Genomic DNA, 21,327 nt, shown 5'->3' with positions numbered 1-21,327 from the left:
TTCTTTTTTTTTCCTTTTCTTTTTTTTTCCTTTTCTTTTTTTTTCCTTTTCTTTTTTTTTCCTTTTCTTTTTTTTTCCTTTTCTTTTTTTTCCTTTTCTTTTTTTTTCCTTTTCTTTTTTTTTCCTTTTCTTTTTTTTTCCTTTTCTTTTTTTTTCCTTTTCTTTTTTTTTCCTTTTCTTTTTTTTTCCTTTTCTTTTTTTTTCCTTTTCTTTTTTTTTCCTTTTCTTTTTTTTTCCTTTTCTTTTTTTTTCCTTTTCTTTTTTTTTCCTTTTCTTTTTTTTTTCCCTTTCCATCCCTCATTCCTGCCCCCCCCCCCCCCCGCCTTCTTTATCCTGCGTCTTCCCCTCCTTCATCTTGCTTTTTCACCTCCCTCCCTTCCCCCCCGACCTCTACTCCGGACGGTCCCTCCCAAGGCCGGACCCCGCCGTAGCTCGCACACCGCGGGGCCGTGCGGGAGGCCGGGGGTCTCCAGGTGGGTGAGACGTGCCCGGGGGGTGACACGTCGGTGGGTGACGTGCCGGGGGGCGGCAGCCCGAGGCTGAGGCAGGAGCCGCCCGCCCGGTGCTCGGCGCTTGTGTGGAAAATTCTCAGGGAAAATTCTTTCTCTCTCTCTCAGGCCCCCAAACGCTTTGTGAATGGGGCAGTGCAACATGTGGCCTTTCACCTCGCCCGAGAACCACTGCCAGACAGCCACACTCGGAGAATTGTTTGTTAATAGTCCAATTAGATAATTGCCATCTTTCACTCCTTTCGTTCTACGTTTCCCATAAAGGAATGAATAAGGAGAGCAGCATGAAGAGGGCTTCTGCCCCGCAAGGTGACAAGAAGGGCTGGAGCATGCTCTTTGCACAAGGCCATTTGCTTGAATTGAATCATTGTCGCCTAATCAATGGTCTTATTGGATTACGGGCTGTTGCGGTTCTCAGAGATATTGTAGCCCGGACAATGAAATCGCTAGAGTAAAACTTTTTCCCCCTTCAACGGATCACGCAGCTGAGATTTTCCACGGGCTATCTCCGCTCTCCCTCCGTCCCCCTCTCTCCTTCCTTCTCCCCCCTCCCGGATCCACTGCACACAAAGCTGGCTCTTTTTTTTTTTTTTTTTCCTTCTCCCCCCCCTCCCCTCGACGAGCACAGCCTCTGCGAATAGGTTCAGTGTTTGCGAAGGTGCGGAATTACACACACGCGCACACACACACACACACACACACACATCCGCACGTACGGCCGCAGCGCGCACAGCCGCGGGGCGCAGCGCAGCGCACGGGGATGGCGCGCAGCGGGGAGAGGCGCTGAGCGGGCCCGGCCCGACCCCGCGGAGCCGCCGCCGGGAGAACTTCGGGGCTGTGAGCGCGGTGCGATCCGTCGGGTCGGCTGGGATCCGCGGGGGCTTTTTTCTCCGCACCCTCCCCCCCCCTCCCCCCAACACACACCCCTTTTACCCCTCCCTTCCCTCCAACTGCATTTTTCCAGCCCTTCCCGGCAGCGTTATTCACATTTATTTGGCGTGCTCTGGAGAAAGCCACTCTATCATCGGGAGGTCAAAGGCGTACCGAAGAAAGTTAATAATGGCTGCTAATGGTGCGAACAATTCCGGGTGAATCTTGTCAAAAGTTTTTTTTTCCTCCTCCCCCCTCCCCTTTTCTCTCTCTCTCTCTCTTTTTTTTTTTTTCCCTCTTTTTTTTTCCCCCTCTTTTTTTTTTTTCCTCTCTCTCTCTCTCTCTCTCTTTTTTTTTTTTTTTTCGGGAAGTCTCAGTCTTTTGATTGTGTGTTTCCTGAAAGCAAGACCAATCATTTCGGTTTATTCACTGGCTAAACTCCGCTTGATTGGGGACAAGCACACAAACCATCCATTACGATCTGATATATTATCCAAACAATTTAGTGTATTCATGAGGTAACCTAAATGTGGAGGCTGCAAAATTACCCGTAATCAATTGAAGCAGCGAGTGCGCGTCCCCGGGCGCCCAGCAGCCGCGTGGCTCCGTGATAAGGCGGACACAGCAGCGCGGAGCCGGAGCGCGGTACCTGCGCGAGGAGCGCAGCGGGACGCGGGGAGCGACGGAACCGCCGCTTTGCCAGTGGGATCGACCCCGACCTTCCCTCCTCGAGGTGCTGTGCGGATCCCACCGGTGTGACCCCGAGCCGTGCAATAACCAGCGGAGACTTCGCTTTATTCCACCGCCGCGACTCTCTCTTTTTATTATTATTCTTTTTATTTTCCATTTTTTCCTTTTTTTGTTGTTGCTTTTTTTGTTTTCTTTTTATTGCACTACATGTTTGGGAAACAAGACAAAATGGACGTTAGATGCAGCACAGAGACTGAAGCCAATCGGGTCTCGAAGAACGGACACAAGGAGGGCAAGGACAGCAAAGGGGCTGAAGGAAATATCTCTACTTCTTTTCTGAAGGAGCAACAAGGGACTTTTTCTGCCTCCGCAGCTACCGAAGACTGTAACAAAAGTAAATCTGGTTCGGCGGACCCGGACTACTGCAGGAGGATCCTGGTCAGAGGTACGAGCCCGGGGTGCTCCGCGGGGTGGGGAAGGTGCGCCGCGCTCACGCTGCCGTACTTCGGCCGCAGCGCTTCGCTCTGCCCTGGGCTCGGGCCGGGCACAGCCCCCGGGGGTGCGGCGCTGCCCCGTTCCGGCGGGGGAGCCCCGGAGAGACGCGGTGCATCGCGGCGGAGTTCCCCGCTCCGCTCCGCCGCCGCCCGCGGGATCCGCCCGGCCGCGGCCCGCAGCGCTCCTTCCGCGCCCCGCGGGGGCCGGGCAGGGTGCGGGGCCGTCCCCGTGCGCCCGCGCTCAGCATCCCCGGAGCGGGGGTGTGGGTGCAGCCACCCGGCCCGAAGTCAACGGGGAGATGACGAAGGGCTTTGTGTGCTTTTACACTCGGGCGGTTTGTTTCTCTCGTTTCTCTCCGGGCCGAAATGAACGAAACCGTTCTGCCCTCACCTCCTCCAGAAAAAAAAAAAAAGAAAAAAATATATAGAGAGATATATCCGCGAAGGAACGGTGGTTTTCTCAAGGTGCGATGTGGGGGGAGGAGGGAGCGCAAGGCGGGACGTGGGGCCTTGGAACAGTCCTTAATCCTCGCGCGACCGATTGACCCAGAGAGGGGCAGATTACGGCGGGTGCTTCCCTCTCGTTTCATTTTAGCAGGGAGGTAAATTTGCGGGCAGCGAAGTTGGGAGGGATTCAGGGAGCGCGGATGGCTCTGCCCTGGCAGCGGTGCCAATTGGGTCTGTCCCTTTCATTCGCTTGCTGCTACAGAAAAGGGTTCGGGGCCGCTGGGAGCCTTCTACGGGGTTATTTCTGCCCTCGCTGCTCTCCTGTTTGCCAAAAAAATCCCCCACGATGCCGAGCCCGGGTGTCCCCATGCCGGAGGTGGGCAGGCGGCCCGGAAATCGCTTTTATCGCGTGGAAAACTTGTTTAAAGATATACATATATATTTTAATTAAAAAATCTAAAAAGATGGTTTTATATTTTAGGGAGCTGCGGTTGGGGGCTCCAAGCAGACCCACAGCCCCGGGGAACAAAGGGCCGCCCAACCCCGCGGCCACAAAGCCCGGCCCGAAGCATCCCGACCTCTCGAGGGCCGAGCGGGGCCGATTCGAGATGGGTTCAGAGAGGGTGGTTATTGCCCCATCGCCTCCTCCTTCCTGCCCTCTCGGGTTTGTTGTTTGTTGTTGTATGCACCCCTTCCTTGGGTGCATACCCGCAATATCAGGGCCCCTGCCCCAAGGCTGGCTGGGATCTCTGTCTTGAAAGAGAGGAGTACAGGCTCTTCCTACATCCCTTAGGAAGAGAAAAGGGAAAAAAAATACTAAGGAAGGAAAAAGGAATAGAATAAGAAAGGGGAAAAAAGGGGCGGGGGGGGGGATAGTATAAAAAGAAAGAAAGAAAATGAAATAAAAAGAAAGAAAAAAAGAAGGAAAAAAATAAAGAAAAAAGAAAAAAAGAAAAAGAGAAAAAGAAAAAAGAAAAAAGAAAAAAGGAAGAGGGTTGCCTGGGTGTAAAGCTGACTGCGCCTTGCTTTGCCAGATGCCAAAGGTTCCATCCGAGAGATCATCCTGCCCAAAGGCCTCGATTTGGACCGTCCCAAGCGGACCCGCACCTCCTTCACGGCCGAGCAGCTCTACCGCCTGGAGATGGAGTTCCAGCGGTGCCAGTACGTGGTGGGGCGGGAGCGCACCGAGCTGGCGCGGCAGCTCAACCTCTCCGAGACTCAGGTACCACCGGCACCGGCCCTGCGTGGGCTGCGAAATGCCGCGTCCCCATCCCCATCCCCATCCCCCCCCACCCCCCCTCCCCTATTCCGGCGGCTCCGCGGCCCTGCGCTCGTTTTGCGCGCCCCGCGCAGGCCCTGGGAGAGGAGGGTCGGGGAGAGTTGAGTAGAGGCCGGGCCCGAGGTGCCCACACGCGGCGGGGACGCGGAGGGGGAATCGCGGAGCTGCGCGGGGAAGCGGAGGCCTTGCGCCGGGCGGGGACGCGCGTGGCTCTGCGCGCTGCGGACAGCTCCGAGCGCTGCTGCCGGGGTGCGCTGCGCTGCGGCCGGCTCTGAGCGGCCGTCGTGTGTCCGAGGGGAGGAACGGCCCCGCCGGGAGAGATGGCACTGCGCCGGGAGCGGCCCCGGCCCCGCAGCCGCCTTCATATTTCTGCAAAACATCATCCAGCAATAAATCCCCCTGACAAGCTAATTGGCTTTTTTTCTTTCCCCTGCCGGATAGCAGTGACAAGTTCAATAGCGGTAGGTTACAGAGACCGCCATGCTTTTTTTTATTTGGGGGGGGGGGGGGGAGAGGGGGGGGGAGGTCTTTTTTTTTTCCTCCTGCTTTTTTTTTGTATGGGCGCAGGTTTCCTCTCTAAAGCCAAATACGGCTTAAAGGGACGAGGGAAGCGGGAGAGAGCCCGTGCAGGCCCGGCGGTGCGGGAGCAGTGCGGACCCGGGATAGACACGGCCCGAACGGGGCGTGCGGGGCTGCGCGGAGCTGTGCGGGGCTGCATAGAGCCGTGCGGGGCCGCAGCGGAAGGGAAAGGGCCGGATCCGCTGGCAGGAAGCTCCCGGCGTGCCCTAACCCAGCGGAAGGCCGTAGGGGGGATCGGGGCACCTCTGCTGCCCCCGCACCTGACCCTGCCTCTCTCCCCGGCCCGCAGGTAAAGGTGTGGTTCCAGAACCGACGCACCAAGCAGAAAAAGGACCAGGGCAAAGACTCGGAGCTGCGTTCGGTGGTATCCGAGACCGCCGCCACCTGCAGCGTCCTGCGGCTGCTGGAGCAGGGCCGCCTGCTCTCCCCGCCTGGGCTGCCCGGCCTCCTGCCGCCCTGTGCCAGCGGAGCGCTGGGCTCGGCGCTGCGGGGCCCCGGCCTGGCTGCGGGCAGCGGCACGGCGGCGGCGGCGGCGGCGGCGGCGGCTCCGGCCGGGGGATCCCCGCACCCCCCGAGCGCCGGCACCGCGGCGGGGCCGCCCCCTCCGGCAGCGCTGCACGGAGCGGCCGCCGCCGCCGCCGGGCACGGGCTCTTCGGGCTGCCGGTGCCCACGCTGCTGGGCTCGGTGGCGGGGCGGCTCTCCTCCGCGCCGCTGGCCGTGGCGGGCTCGCTGGCGGGCAACTTGCAGGAACTGTCGGCCCGCTACCTGAGCTCGTCCGCCTTCGAGCCCTACTCCCGGACCAACAATAAAGAAAGCGCTGAGAAAAAAGCACTGGACTGACTCGAAGTAACTTCCCCGTATTTATATTTATAGTATCTATTTGTGGCGATATTTATGCCCCCTTCCCTCCGTCCCTCTCTGTGAGGCTCCTTCAGAGGGCCGGGGCGGAGCGGGGACCCCGCAGCCCCCGCCGGGCCGGGAGCGTCCGTCCGTCCGTCCGTCCGTCCACCCGGGGCCGTCTGTCCGTGCGTTCGTCCGCTTCGGTAGGAAAGGGAGAGAGCACGGGGCGCTCGATGCCCGGAGAGGATTCGGGGAGAGGAGCTGCCAGGTGATGTCCGGGTTGTTTTGTTTCGTTTCTTTTTCCTTTTTTTTTTTTTTTTCCCTCCCCCCCTCCCCGGACTCCAGTGACTTAAGCACAAAGGTTTGGCTTTACACACCCCCTCACGGCCCCGCTGCCCGGCCCTGGCCGCAGCCGGGCCCTTCCCGGCGGCCGTTCTGCTCCACGGCCGATCCCCGCTGCGGACGGAGCGCTCCGAGCCCGGCGGGACGCAGCACCGCGCCGTGCCCGAGCCACGCTCAGCCCCCGGGTTGCAGCAACGCCCTTTTTGCCTTCCGCCCCGCTCTGCTAAACGAGTCCGCAGAGAGAGAACGGAATCGTGACTCGATTTGCACCCAGATCCGTTTTTTTTTCCTTCCGTTTGATTTGATTTTTTTTTCTTTTCTCACGCAATTTCAGTGCGCATCACAAAGCCGTCAGCCTTCTTCCTCCTAAATAACCCTCTCGGATATCGCTCACACTCCAATTAAAACGAACGTAAAATATACAAAGCGCATCTTTCGTTGTTATTTTTGTACCTTAAGACCCATCTCTGTAACGGCCTTATCCCCACCGCTTCCCGCTGCTGTTTTCTCCACCACCGCGTGTACCCACCGGCCACGTCCCGCATCGATCTCCCGTTCGATTTCAGTACTTGAATTTGCCAGAAAAGGGATTCTGTATTTACTTCCTTCTTCGGGAAATAATAATAATAATAATAATAATAATATTTCTTTGCTTCGGTTTGAAGTTTCTTTCTCTAAACTTTAACACATGGCGTTTACAAACTGTATAAATGCGTGCCACCAAACTGTAACCAAAAAAAAAACAAACAGACTGACAACGAGTGGAACGGTTTCTGTAGTGCATAGAATTAATAATAGACCAGAAGTGGACAGAAGGAGCTGGACAGAAAGAAAATAGTAATTTTATTGTAAATTATTGACGTCGGGAGTCTCTAGGCAACTAGTCGGGAAATACGGAACGAACCGAGCGCTGAGCCCTTGCTACTAACTTTTGTTCTGAATGTTTTGGATATTTGGATGTTTTGTATTTATGTGGTGAGAGTGAAATATATTATATCTATATGACGACGGAATTAGGTGTATTTTCGTCTTATATTCCTAGCACCCGAACTGCCTCGGTCGAACACTCGCGCTGCCACAAGAAAAACAAACAAACAGACAGCCAAACAACAACCCTATCCCTACAGAACTCCCCGAATTTTGTAATTTTTTTAATTGATTTTTTTTTTTTTTTTAACATTTATTTTCTTTGAAGCCGATGCGGGAGCCGCGACCGGCCGGGCCGGATGCGGACACCGCGCTCCGCCCGCAGCTCCCGGCTGCCCCGGCCCCGCTCCGGCCCCGCTCCTCCCGGTGTTCCCGGCCCACGGGCGGCTCCTTTCCCACGGTGCTGGGCCTGGGCACAGTGAGAGTGTATTTCTCTCTCTTGAAGTGCATAGAAATACATACGTGCGCACAGGCACGTCTACAGGCGTGCGGAATGATGGCTATTTAGAAGGGTTTTCTTAGCAGCTGGTGCCTCCATCCCGTTTGGCAGCCCAGCCCTGAGAGCGGTGCGGGGCAGTGGCGGCGGGCAGCACCCACGTTTCTCAAAGCTCCCCCAACTCCTGGCTCCCCCAGGGCCGCTGTGGGGCATCAATGAGCATCTCCCTGTGTCCCACCGGCAGTGCATTGCTGGGATGCTCTGGGGCCTGTCCCGGATGGGATGAAGAGGGAATAATGTGGTGGCCATGGTGGTTATTTTTTAATATTATTATTATCCATTTTTGTGTCTTTTTTTTTTTTTTTTTTTTTTTTTGAGGAAAAAGGCAATGTGGGCAAAGGAGGGTTTCACAGGTGACTTTTGAAGAAGCAACACTGCAACTGTTGGTCAAGGTTGAAAAAGTGCAAGGGGAAGCAGCGTTAGTAAGAAAAGAGAGGAGTATAGCAAAGCAGAGCTGCCTGCGGGAGATGGTGGTGTTTGGGCTCTGCCTCAGCCATGCGGTCGGGGCAGCATCACTGCGGCCCCATACGGAATGGGGAGCCCAGACCTGACTGCCTTTGCCGAGGAGGCGACCACTGTCCCTGGGCCCCCAAACCAGCGTGATGGGTTCACCTCATACCACAGGGACCTGTCTGCTTTGTTGGGGGCCGATTCCTCACCGAAACCTGCTGCCACACGGGGACATGAGCGGCAGTGTGCCTTGCCAGGGCTGCCCGTGTGCCTTCAGCCCAAAGCAGGGATTTCTCTGCTACTTTATGTTCTTCAGCTGGGGGTTTCTGCCTCCTCATACGGCTCAGCAAGGCCCCTTTTCCTCCCCAGTCCGAGGGCTGGAGCCATGTTCAGTGAAAGCTCCTCACCTAGGACCATTTTAGCCACTGTCAAGCTCAATAGTCCGCACCAACACTGTGGCTGCAATCCTTATTTTGCAGCTTTGCAGCCCTCCTCGGTGTACACATGAAAAGTAAACATTTTTTTACTATATTATTATTTACAAATATTTCTGAATAAGGATGTGTTGCTAGCTGCAGTGGAGTCTTGTCTAAGCATTCAAGTAGAAGAAATACTTTGAGACGTTCTTCTTTTTCCCAATACATTTTTATTTTTTTCTTGGCTCCAAATCCCACCTGCCCCAGCTTTCTTATGGAGACTGCACTGGGGCTGTAGGTAGAGGGAATGCCATACGATACACCCCACCAGGGAAGGAGATGGTTTGTTTGTATTTAAACTCCCCACACCTCAAATCCATGGGGCTCCCCCCTTTTTGTAGCTGAAAAGAACTGGAGTATGCTCACCTGATTTCTGTAAAAAGCGAGAGGGAATGCCACCTGTGGCTGTGTTGCTGCATAGAGAAGTTAGAAGTCATGCTCACACACATCCATATGTACTGTATGTCTGAACCAAAACTGCTGACAAATGGTAGCCCCATTTCCTTTCTTTTCCAACTGCATCAGTGCTGTTCTGAGCCAGGCACGCTGCCTGCTTGTGTTGATGTGTTGAATTTCTTTCTCCTGGAGCAGTGAACACAAACCTCCCTCCTGGAAGTACCTGCTGCTAAAAGCGTTATGCTACATCTCACGTGGAATCATTATTTGTGCCCATCCCTGCTGCACCTGAGCTTAAACTGAGGAACATTTAGTAGTAAAGCAAGTAAACAAGATACAAACCTATCTCCAGTGTGATTTTTGAAGGAAATAAGGGAAGTGTTTCTGCAGGAGGCAGACCTCATCAAACTTCAGCAGCAGCTGCACTTACTCGGGGTGATGAAGCAACAACAAAAGAAAGGGCTGCTCAGGTTATCACAGCTGGTTCTGCTGAGTCTGAGGACTATTTCACAGGTACATCACATGGCATCTGGCCCTGTGGCTCTCAGGGGGGTACAACTCCCAGGACCAGCTCCAGGGTGAACACAAGACAATGTTCGCCAGGTCCATGTAGGGGGAAGAGGAATTAGTCTATTTAGAGGGGTTTTTCAAAAGCATTTGTCCACCCACTTAACATAGGCCCTGCTTTATTTGCTGCTCCTCCACTTCCCTCATGCCAGGGATTAGTGCAGCCCCTGGCCACTTTGTCTCCATTTGCAACCCTGTCATCAGCCCGAGATACATGACCTTGTGACATGCAAAAAAGCACACAAGGTCCCTGATTAACTTCAGAGTATTTTATTTCTTTAGAGAAAAGAAAAACACTTCAAAAGAATAACTCTTGAACAGAATCAAATCGCAGTCACTGGCAAGTGTTTAACAAAATTACCGGGGGAGCGAAAGTGAAATCCATCGATGTAATGCTGTCTATGCAGCAGCCATAGCACGAACCGTGACCCTGCATCGCAGCTGTGGTCCCGAGCACTGTCTGGCAGGAGCCAACACGAAACGTCGCTGACACAGAGGTAAGAAGCCTTCAATATGCGGCTTATTCCCCGCGTTAATTTTCAACTGATAAGTATTGAGGAAATTTAAGCACAGTGTTGTCGCTTCTACGTGTTGTTGTTAAGATTAATGCTGTTGTTTGTATCTATAGGAGTGAATGACTCTAATCTGAACGTTGTCTTAAACGTTTCTAGTGGCAGTGAGTTGCACGGTCAGTCATATAGAGAAGAAAAATTACATTTTGGGTATCCATCTTCTACTTTGTAGCAGCGTGACTAGTCCCTTGTTCTGTCATTAGAAGCAGGCAATGCAGATTTCACAAGCTACCTTCTGAAACAGCTTCCTTTCTTTTTAATTCTCTTTTACACGTTACCTCTCCTTCGTCTCCTTTCTGTGTGAACAATCAAAATCCTTTCAACTTCTTTTCATACACGATTCTTACAAACTGCACTTAATATAACTGTTTGCCAAGAGGGCTGCCTTTTCTTTTTTTGTTCTCTCTGTGAAAAAAAAAAATCCCACAAAAATAATAAATTCCCAGAGCCTTTTTTTCCCCTTCAACTCTGCATCCCATTCTTCTGTTTGATCCCCCTGCTGTGAGCAAAGATGAAAACATCTCATCGGTAGGGACTCACCCAGAACACAAACCTTTGCCTGACACATGGTGTTACAACCAGCACAAGAGGGCTGGATCACAGGGCACATCTTCAGAGCTGCCAGAGCTGGAGTGAAGGAAATGGTATTTCTGACTTTCAGCTGAAGCAGCTATCCCACGAAGCAGGTGTAGCAGAGGACAAATAACACAACCCAATCCATACAAAGCTAAGCTTTTGGGTATTCCTTATGTATTCAGTGATTCTGAACCAACGGGATCGGAACTAGATCTTAAAGGTCCCTTCAAGCCCAAGCCATTCTTTGATTCACTGATTCTCTTTCCATTAGCCTGTCTGTACTGGGTGACACCTGTGAATCTGCAGAACATTTTGCAAGGAAACCTCGTGGCATTCTTATATTTTTAAACTTCCTTCTCTAGTTTTGTTTGTCTTATTTTAGAACACAGAAAATGCAGAGGTATAAAAATAAACTCATGCTGGGAAGCATCATGTTGGCAAGTAAGGAGCTGCGGCTTCAGGGATTTAGAGTGGACATTGGAAGGAAGTGACCTAGAAGGGACAGAACTCAGGAAGGTTACTGAGCCCACGTCTAGGAAAAAGTTGAAGATTGCCATTCAAAAAGTCAAACAAAAGTGGCCCTCACCCCACATTCAAAAATGTTGTCAGAGAGAGGTCAGTGGAAGACAGAACAGTATGTACGGAAGCATGGAAGGATGTCTTCATGGCTCTAGAAGAAACAGAAAAAATTAAGAACAGGAGGGCAGTCATTGTTTCAGTCAAAACAAATTTAACAACCACTATAGTCAGTCATTTCCTGACACTAGCCTGATCTTTCTTCATTTCCTTCTTTTTCATGCCCATTCTTTTTAATATAAAACCTCTAAACAGTGCCAACTACTATATGGTCATAATCTCCTCGAGGCCTCTGAACAATTTCATGACCCTAATCCTAAATGGAAATCAGAAGAGGTAGAAGAAAGTGTCTGTTTCCACAGAGAGCTAACTGGGATAAACAGGCAATCCTAGCCATTCTGAGTGCACACTCTAAGATAATCTCTACACTTCCCTGGACACAGCATTACAAGCATCCTCGAGATCACCTGATTACTGAGATGAATTAGTAAATAAGAACCCATTTCATCAGGTGTTGAGGAGGACTTTAATTGTGCTCAAGCTACAAATGTGAAACTTCATACCATGGCCACAGCTGTTAAAACAACAGAGTCTTGTGAAAACAGTCTTGGATTACTGGCCCCATGGAGTGAAACATTTTTAATGAAAAGGGATTACGCTTATTTTTTTCTTAATGCATTGTGTCTTTTTAGGTATCCTTACTGTCATTGTTATTATTTACTAAGAGAGCTGATACACACTCCCACTTAAATATGTTCTGGCACACACTTAATACTTTATTCTATTGCCATAGTTCGGATGTGGGCTTACAGAAAATAGTGTGAGACAAATGAGTTACTTACCCTTCAGCATGTACAAGATCCTGAGAAACTCAGTGTGTTTATCTGCTTCTCTCTCACTTGCCAATTCTCCTATTGATTTACTTGATGAAATCAGATCCCTTGTCAGATAGAATTTAAATAGTGTTTTATGAGCAGATGATCTACGCAGATGACACTAATGCTTCTGTCTTAATATAGGCAATTTGTGTTTATAACCACTTTTCTTTTTAAAGAGCATTGGGAGATCCAAGTGAGTAAAAATCTAGGGGAACTGATTTAAAATTGTAAGTGTGACATTTATCCTTTGCAAAGAGAAAGCATCAGCCATATAAGCTGTATTTTCAGCTTGTACATTAGGCTATATTTGATTTCCAATATGAGATAATGAAGTTTTTATCCAGAATCATGGCAGTAAGATCTACCAGCAAAGCTGCTCTAGGGAAAAGCCTTGTACTGTTTGCACAGACCTTCACAGAAGCAAGGTCTAAGATTTATATATGGAAGGAGAAATCTCTATTGGCCATCTAATCAGCTAGCAAAACTCTTCTATGGCACATCTTCAATGCCTAAGAAATAAGTTCAACACTGAGAACAAACACATGAAAGCTGTTTGAGTAGACTGGATTAACAGGGAAAAGATGAATAGGACAGAATAGGGTAGAATAGAATACAATGCAACACAACGCAATACAATACAACAAGCCTCTCAGCCATCTCTTCTCCAGACTAGACAACTCAAGTGTCCTCAGCCCTTTACCAGCCTTGTTGCCCTCCTCTGGATGCTTTCAAAGACTCTAACATCCCTTTTATATTGTGGAGCCCAGAACTGTATGCAACACATATCTCAATGTATACATTTGCTATAAATCTGCTTCAATACTAGTGATGAAGAAAAGCCTTAATCTTAATGGAAGATGCTGAAATTGTGCTCTTCAGACTATGTCCCTAGGAATCTCTTTCTTTGAATGTCAGTTCTGAGTGTGTAATTACCCACTGTGAGCATTGGGGGACAGTGAATACTGTTTCAATGATAAGATAGTGTTACTGATGGAAAACACTTCTGTGAGTCAAACCTTGCATCCATCAGGACATAATTAGTATAAAAATGAATATTTGAGCTTTATCTCTGCCTTTTCACCTGTAGGACAGTCAGGCATATGAATCTAGATGGGGAAGACAAAATGCAGTCCTTCAGAGCACCAGCTCAGCCAATGAGGACAAAGGTATCACACTTTCAGACAGAAGCTTATTGTACAAGTGACCTGAGCAACAGTGATGCTATGAAAAAAATAATATCAATAATGTCTCCTTTATGCACGTTCAGAGAGAAGCCTGCTCCCGCGCAGTGTAGCAGGCCCAGTTGTGTCTGGTGGGCTTCTGTTGGACTTCGTGTTGCCTTTCTCCACAAGGAGCATGATGAAGGCATAGACATGTCGTAACTTCAGACCTGACAGCATATCCATGGCTAGCTCCAACAAGCACAGGTGCAAGAAGCGTGTCAGTGAAGCTTTTCCCCCGTGCTCGGGGAGAAGCTGCCGGGCCGCGCACGGGGAGGTGGAGGCGCGGACCTCGGGCGCCGCACGGGCTCAGCACCGCGGACAGCGCCCGCCCCGCAGCGTGGCCGTATCCCCGCGTGTGCGCGGAGCCCCAGGAGCTTCAATCTGAAGCCGCCTCTGCTCTTTCCAGACCTATAGTTGTGTCTGGGAATCTGCTAGGAATATCGCACTGTGACGGTCGGGCCAGACAGTGCAGACCTATGTTGGCATTCAGAAAGCCCCGGTTCTAGCACTTCGTCCATTTGTTTTCCCTATGTGTACTCCTCCCACGCTCGTTTATACCATTTGCAGGTATAAACTCTCTCCTGCTATGCATTTACATAATTAGGCTAGTCAGTAAGCACTGCTTTAATATGAATAACAACAATAAATTGCTTTTCTATGTTTCAGCATACAGTAAATGCTGAAAACTATAGCTTCAACATCAAGCTATTTAATGAACTGTAATGATAGTTTATGTTAAAACCAAGATAAATGATAATTTTCTACCTGTGGGTGCAACACCACTATTAAATACAATTGTTAACTTCCATGAGACTATATTAATGAAAAAGAGATTTAAGGAATTCAGTTGTTTGAGAGCTTCCAAGAAGTTAACTTGCTGGGTATATTTATACATAAACATGCTTCTGCTAAGAGAGTCCTTGAAACAGCCCAAACTTTGTGACTAATTGGCATGCTTATACAGATAACACAGAAGGCAAGACAGAGAATTTCAGTGACAAATAAGATTTGCCATATTCAATTCTGTTGGCCAAACCAGTGAGAATTCCAACAGCAGAACAAATCCAGGACAGACAGGTAATGGTAAAGGAATAAAAGCATAAAGCAATTTGTCTCCCATAAGCTGCATCAACATGAGGGGTCCTTGAGGAAGTGTTTCTGCCTCTACATGGCTCCCTAAAGTATGTAGCTGGGAAGTATGATCTCTTTCAGTCAAGATCCTGAAATGGCTCTTGTGCAGTAGCTGGTGAAAAGCTGAGTATTTTTACCCTGATTACCATAAACTTCATTGCTTAAGATTCAAAGGCAGAGACAACAAAAGTTTCAGATGGGATTTTCTTGACTTTTCATACAGAATTATTAGATGTCCTACTGTAACTTCTGGATGTGTGAAGATTTGTAGTATTAGAGCCAAGAAGTCACAAATACCAGAAGAAAGAGAAAACCTAATTCAGCTTATGTAGGGTACAATTCTTATTTATGATGTGCTTCCTGTTTAACAGCTGCAGATTAAGAAGGTGGAGGACTTCTGTACTTGCAGAGTTTGATTTGGCAGGCAGTGGCAGTTGGCACAGCATGGGGATAACCCAACTGTGTATGGGTTAATATCAAACCTATTAATTCCTGTCAGTTCTTGAATACCAATCAAATGAGTTTGTTCCTTTTAATACATCTTGCAACAACACTAGCAAGAAATATCTTTAGTCTCTATTAATACAAGAGTTCATCTGCTGGAAGATTTCTAAAGTACTTTTCTAGAGCTGGTGTAGCAAAGGGGTATAGGGCTTGCTTTTATCATTTTTCCGTAGTTGGAAATGTTTATTAAGAATGGTCAGATTTTCCCCTGCATTCGAGATTCAGGTCCAGAACTCAAAGGTATTCAGTATATATGAGGTGCCGTGCTTTAGTCTACCTAACAATTTAAAGAGATGTCAAAGAAAATTTGCTTTTGGTGCAACACAATCTATAACTTACCAATTGCATGCCAGCTGAAATGCTGGACGTTGGCTGAAGTAGAACACTCACTAAATGATCACTAGTTAATATAATGTGGCCTATCACTATGTAACAAACACTATTCCAAGCATAGCTGAACACAGTGCACTGAGAGAGGGGGAAAAGAGAGTAGCACAGTCAGCACCTCTATTTTCATTGGTCACACTAGGGAAAAGAAAGAAGAGTGGTAATATTTTCTAAAATTACATAGAAAGAAGAAATATTCTTATGAGCAGGAAATAATTTGCTAGCCTTTAATGGTTGGTTATTTTTTACAGGAGAATATATTTTTTAAAAAAAGATGTTTAGGAATTCTGCAGTGGAGAACTTCAAACGTATCGCAGAACTGCACTAGAGGAAGCTGAAGGGAAAGCTTGGAGTACAAGCTGCCATTTATCTGGTGCTAAATACTGGAGCATGATCCTGCAGCCCTATTTAGAACAAATTCTGTCCAACTGTATTTGGCATCCCAAGGCCTTTGGGGTCAAGGTGCTCAGTTTCTAGTTTTGCCTTTTGGGTCTCAGAAGTATGGAAGCATTTCAAACCTTGTGCTTCAAAGAGAATTTAGGAAATGCACAAGAGAGCCAACTTTTAAATGAACTGGAAAGATTTTATGAGGACAGAAGATCAACAAGTGACCAGGACTCCAACTGTGAAAGAAAATGTGAGAAACAGGCACCTCTTCTACTGTGAAATTGGTCTAATTCTTGGGGCCTTTAGAGTGGCAGTATCAAACAACTGGCCAATATCGTGTACACTTTCTGCCATCCACATGGCATCAACTCCATTACCACATTCTGTGAAGCACTCAAATTTGCCACAGGTTTGTTTAACCCTTCATTTGAAAGTGGAGATGGAAATTTCTTCCCTCACTGAAGGCTGAATGTGCTTTTCCTAACACACCTGGGAAGCCAGTCTCAGCCCACGGCTCCATCCTATGCAGAAATAGCTCTTTAGGAAAAAAAAAAAAAAAACACCTACACAGCTAGGAGCTGTGAAGTGAAGATGAAGAGGTATTTGATCCACGGGCTGCAGGTGCAACCCCTTTTAGGGGGCTGCAGGGTAGGTATGTGGTGTGTTATCCCCCAGACTATAGCTGTATCTTGGAGGAAGCACCAGCTTGATCTAAGGTCCAAGTAAGCTAAATACAAGTTGTTGATCACTGTTACTGGTATATCAAAACAAATGAAGGCTGGCACGCTATTTATTTAAACATGACAAGTATTTGAGGGGTTTCATTTACAACATTTGATCATTTTGACATTTTGGGAGAATTCTACATATCATTAATGAAACAAACTAGAACTTTGGTAAATGTAGTCACAACCTATGCTTCACAGATCTGCTATCTCTTTCCCTCCATGCCCTGCGCTGTCACCTGGAGGAATGGGCGTCACTGGGTCTGGTTGCCAGCTCTGCCATAGTTTTTATTCTGTGCTTGCATCACTAGGACTTCAAATCTACTACTGCAAGACTCTATGGTAGCAAAAAATGCAGCGTGCAGAATAACTCTTCCTTGTTCCTTGGGAAGCAACTCTTGCTAGCCTGGCTGCTCTTACTGTTTATTGATAGCATGAAGGAGTAGCCTTTTAATGAATGTATGTGTTCTTGTGTGACCGTGTCTTTTTCTGGAGGGCAAGTCAGGTAAAACTGCTTTTTAGGAAAAGTGCAAACGTAAAGAATTGTGAGATTCCTTAAACCAGCAATCTGATTCCTTACTGACACAAATTCATAACAGATCCTGGTTCACAAAGCTGTATTGATCATCTTTCCAAAGGAAGGAATCTCCACAATGATATTATTGAAGAAAGGAGGAACATTTTGTTGAGGAGCTGTATTTCAAGCAAAATAACCCTCCAAAGAGCATTCACTTTCAAATCAGTAACATGCAAGTATAGCTAACGCACAAAACAGCAGCCAGTTATATGCGCAGATTTCAATGAGGCTTTTACAAGAAACAATGGGTCTGTTTTTAAGGGCGGTTGCCCTGTTGAAGTGCATTTCTCTGAATGGATACAATGCTGTAGTGCTGAATGGATTCAATGGTTCTGTCTCAAACATGTCCAGGAGTGTCTAGAAGTGGGTGGAGGTAGAAAGAGCTGGTGAGACCCTTCTGGTGGTTCACTCAGGCTGCCTCCTCCAATCCTTTCTTTGCTCTCACCAGGCCGAGGTTTCCTTTCCCTCTGAAACAAGCTTCCTTCTCTGCATGAATTTTCCCTGTCTGGATATAATAGACTGAATTTTTAAAAAGTGGACTTAAAGAATTCAGGCATAACTTTGCCGGAATGAGACGTCTGAGTAGCAGAGCAATCTCTTAGGAGAAGTCAGTAATGTCTTGGTGCCTTGGCTATTTGAAACTGGGAAGGAAAAATACATGCACAGATAGAATATAACGTAGGAATCAATCCTGCCTTGGCCTCTGTAAGGAAAACAAGTGACCTTAATGATCTATTCTCTCTCTAGAGCACTCACAGAGAAAGCAGTGCTCGTTCCAATTCAGCTGTGTGCCCAGCACACAGCACAATGGATCTCACTCCTCGGGAAGCTCTAAGTGCCACTGCAATACAAATAAACAAGTTCTGCACAAGATGGTGAGGGCACCAGCAGCCTACAAAAAGCAATTCTTGGGGCCACATGGAGACTGGGAGCGGGGGCTGTGCAGCAGCGTTTACTTAAGGAAATTCACTTCCCTCATTGAAGACTACACTTCAGTTCAAAATGTAGGCTTCCCATTTACCTTTATCAAATTTCACGTGCATGCTCCTCTGTATGTCAAAATAGGAACACAATGTCTGTAAGCTTGTGGGTGACACCAATGAACAATGCCATAAAATACAAGAGATGAGGCAGAAATATATAAATAGCTGCAGGCCATGATCTGCTCTCACTGCTTGTGTGCAGCTCTATTAATACTAATAGGAGTTAAGTGTGCAGAATAAAGTGACAGCTATTGCCCCTCAGCTCTGCCAGCAGTTCTTAAGTACTGCAGTGTCCAGCCAGCACTTCTACATGCTATACAGCACTGCCTCTGTCATCATGCAGAAGCTGCCATTGGACCTCAGGAATAACACGCTCCTCCAGCCCTGCCTTGTGTTGTAGGATGTTTTTTAAGGTTCTCACCTCCAGTCTTTTCCAGGCTGGGATGGAGCCGCCGAGTATGGGCTGGGTAGGACAGAGAGTTTCTTCTGCACTGTGTAGTCTTCTCAAAGAAATCCTTGGTCTGTTCTTGGAATGGCATTACAGGCGTGGGAGGGGTGCTGACTGCTTCAGATGTGAAGTCATTCGATGTTGGAAAGGATGATGAATGAATAATGTATAAAATAAGGATGGTGGCTACTTCTCTGTTCTTGGAACCTATTTTCTAAACCAATTTCCAGTATATTTTAAAATACATTTTAAATGCAGCTCACCTACACTCCAGTCCCATTACAGTGGTTAACAGGTTTTTATGCACTGAACCAGACCTTCAGGGGAAGTTGCTGTGTGAATTACTTGAAGCTTTTATTCATCCTAAGGTCTAAACATGTACGTGTTAGCTCACACACAAATAAAAGAAGTTTCCTGTTCACTGCGTGCTCTACTGTAGAGCAGATTGCCCTTGGAGGTTCAGCGCACTTGGACACCTGTGCTCTACTGTCAGTATTCAGGGTACAGGTCGACCTACTCATCTCTGCTGCTGGTATGCCATCATAGCACCAGCCCAGCCCCACGCAGTCACAGCCCTCACACCCCTACAGACCCTACGTTTCCATGCAAAATCATGGGAGCTTGGGACATGATTCACACATCACCCCCAGGAGGATTCTGGGGACCTGGAAGGAGGGAGATGCTAAGATGAGGCTGTTGCTGCAAAATTAAAGCTACAGGCAGAACTGCGAGGTAAATATTCTTTTAATCCACGATTTAAAAGGAGTGATTTCTCTCTCTTGCCCCTACTGCGATGCCCACTACGCAGGCAGGGTACTTAGACTTGGCTCCAGAAGCAGAACTTGAAGCTTACTGTGCCTTTTGAAAGAAAATATCGAAGGGCCTGTTATATCTCTTTATTAATAGGTTTTGACTAATCCTCTATTCATTGATGTCCATTATGAGATTATACGGCTAAAATTAAGTTAGTACATACAGTATGTCTACAATGAATTCAATAATTGTGTGTTTCTAAAGGAAAAAATGGTTCAATAATTATGGCTGAGACCAGCAACTGGCATCACAGTCTTTGTTGGCTGAGGAATATCGCTAAAGTGGGGCAGCTTTTATTTGCCTTTACAAGTTAAACCCCAAAATTGAAGTGGTTCTGCTCACTTGGAAGAAATGTGAAGGAGTGGTAGTAGCGTGCAAAGGGCACAAGCATGCATTTTTAGGAGGAATCAAAAGCCCCAAGCTGGCATCAGCGAGAAGTCTGGTGGCAGGAGCTATTCTCAGAGGAGAAGAGATTTATTAGCGGTTACATTTGTGGTTTATTTCTGTCAGTAGGATTTGTATTATGGGAAAATATGTCATATGGTCTAAATCCTTTTTTGAAATGACTGTATAAGTGAAAAATTAAATAGCTTTTTTTTTTTTTTTCCAACTAATTACACGTATTTTTAAGAGGTCTTTTTAGTGCATATAGTGCATATATTTGCTTTTGACTCTTGCTATTTCTCATAGATTGACAGGTCATTTTCTGCAGAACTTAGATCTAAAACAAGGTAACTCCATGACAAAATAAGAGGGAGGGGGAGGATGTAATTAATTACTCAGTCCCTGGGTTTATAAACTATTTAATTCCATGTAGTAGCTTGGAGATGGATTTGTGACCGCAGCACTGGACCTGGAGGCCAGAGAACTGGTATGAATCCAAGCTCCACAGCTGTCTGACAGCAATGACAGCAAGACCCTCTGCTCCCTTAGGGCACAACACTCTGTGAGCACCTCCTAGTCATTGCTCTGCTCCTCAGAGGAGGACTTTCTCACAGCTGTGTCTGTGTAGCAGCCCACCCTCGTCTATTCAGGTGACCTCTTTGAGATGAGGGTTACGTGTCTGATAAGCATCTACTGCAGTTGTACACAAATGTGGTATCTATAGTCACCAACAAAGCCAACCTGCATTACTTGCTTCTGGGAGGTTTCGTGGATCTGACACACAAAGCACTATATCATCTGGGGACCAAACTGTGTCACGATATTTTGAAGAGAAGATAAGGTTTGTTAGCTGCTTTGTACGAGGAAAGGTATTTCTGTGATACCGAACTAGCTAAAGCATTGCTTTCTATTAATCGTAGTTTGTTTTCTATCTGGTTCTTATTATGATCAGCCTTGGATGATGCAGCAGTTTTCTATGCTTGAGAAGACAAAAATAGGATACCTAAAATATTGTTCCTGCCTGATCACTACTTACTTAGATAGACTCTGGGAACTGGTGCCTTTATGAGGAGCTTACAGGAGATGCAGAATCTCACTATAAAAATAAACAGCCCAATACATCAGCTAAGTTAACGCTTCCGAGCAAAGTCAATACTGTATGCTTCAAATGGCTACTTGCTGTGCTAAGCAGATGAATTGTAAGACCTTTGCAGGATGCTTGCTTCTAACCATAGCAGGTTTTGGTTCTCCCAGAACCTCTCCCTCTGTGTTGGCCCTGCTCCTGGCTGTGCTGCCAGCAGGATGGCACCCAGCAACCAGGCAGGGTGACCTCTGCAGTCCTTAGGCACGCTGTTACTGACCCGTGCGGGTGTTACTTGTACAGTCAGGGTAATACCTTTGTTTCAAAGGGGAATCATCTAAAGGGCAGCTGCAAAGAATGAAACAAGGCAACATGAGAGCTCCCATCTTCACGCTGCATCTTGACAGTGGGTGAAACCCTGCCCTCATCAAAGTCAGTGAGATTATTGCCTCTGACTTGCAGAACCAGGAGCTTCACATTTTAAATAGATGTGATATGATCTCTGCAGACGCCTGAAAGTACTGCAAGACTGACCTGAACGATTTCCCTCTCCAAATATGATATATTGATCTGACTCATGCCACTCACATTAGCTGTGTTGCCTTTTAAATCCTAGCCTGCCATCTACTCTGGTCCCTGGTGTGTGCACCAGGCCCAAACTGATCTAGATTTCATTTTCTGCTGTTCCTCCTTTTGTGCTTATGTTTAGTAATAGAAAT

At 47.7% G+C, this 21,327-nt stretch overlaps 1 protein-coding gene across 1 annotated transcript; it reads left to right on the top strand.

Annotated features, from left to right (window-relative positions):
• The first annotated feature begins 2,276 nt into the window (after positions 1-2,276).
• On the top strand, positions 2,277-5,709 carry VAX1 (ventral anterior homeobox 1). Its single transcript, NM_204799.3, has 3 exons — positions 2,277-2,514; positions 4,045-4,232; positions 5,158-5,709. Exons 1-3 carry the CDS (start codon positions 2,277-2,279, stop codon positions 5,707-5,709), a joined length of 978 nt encoding a protein of 325 aa, NP_990130.3.
• The last annotated feature ends 15,618 nt before the right edge of the window (positions 5,710-21,327 follow it).

The sequence above is a fragment of the Gallus gallus genome, chromosome 6 (genome assembly GCF_016699485.2).
Source record: "Gallus gallus isolate bGalGal1 chromosome 6, bGalGal1.mat.broiler.GRCg7b, whole genome shotgun sequence".
Classification (NCBI taxonomy): Eukaryota; Metazoa; Chordata; class Aves; order Galliformes; family Phasianidae; genus Gallus; species Gallus gallus.
This window is presented reverse-complemented; position numbering and strand designations above follow the sequence as displayed.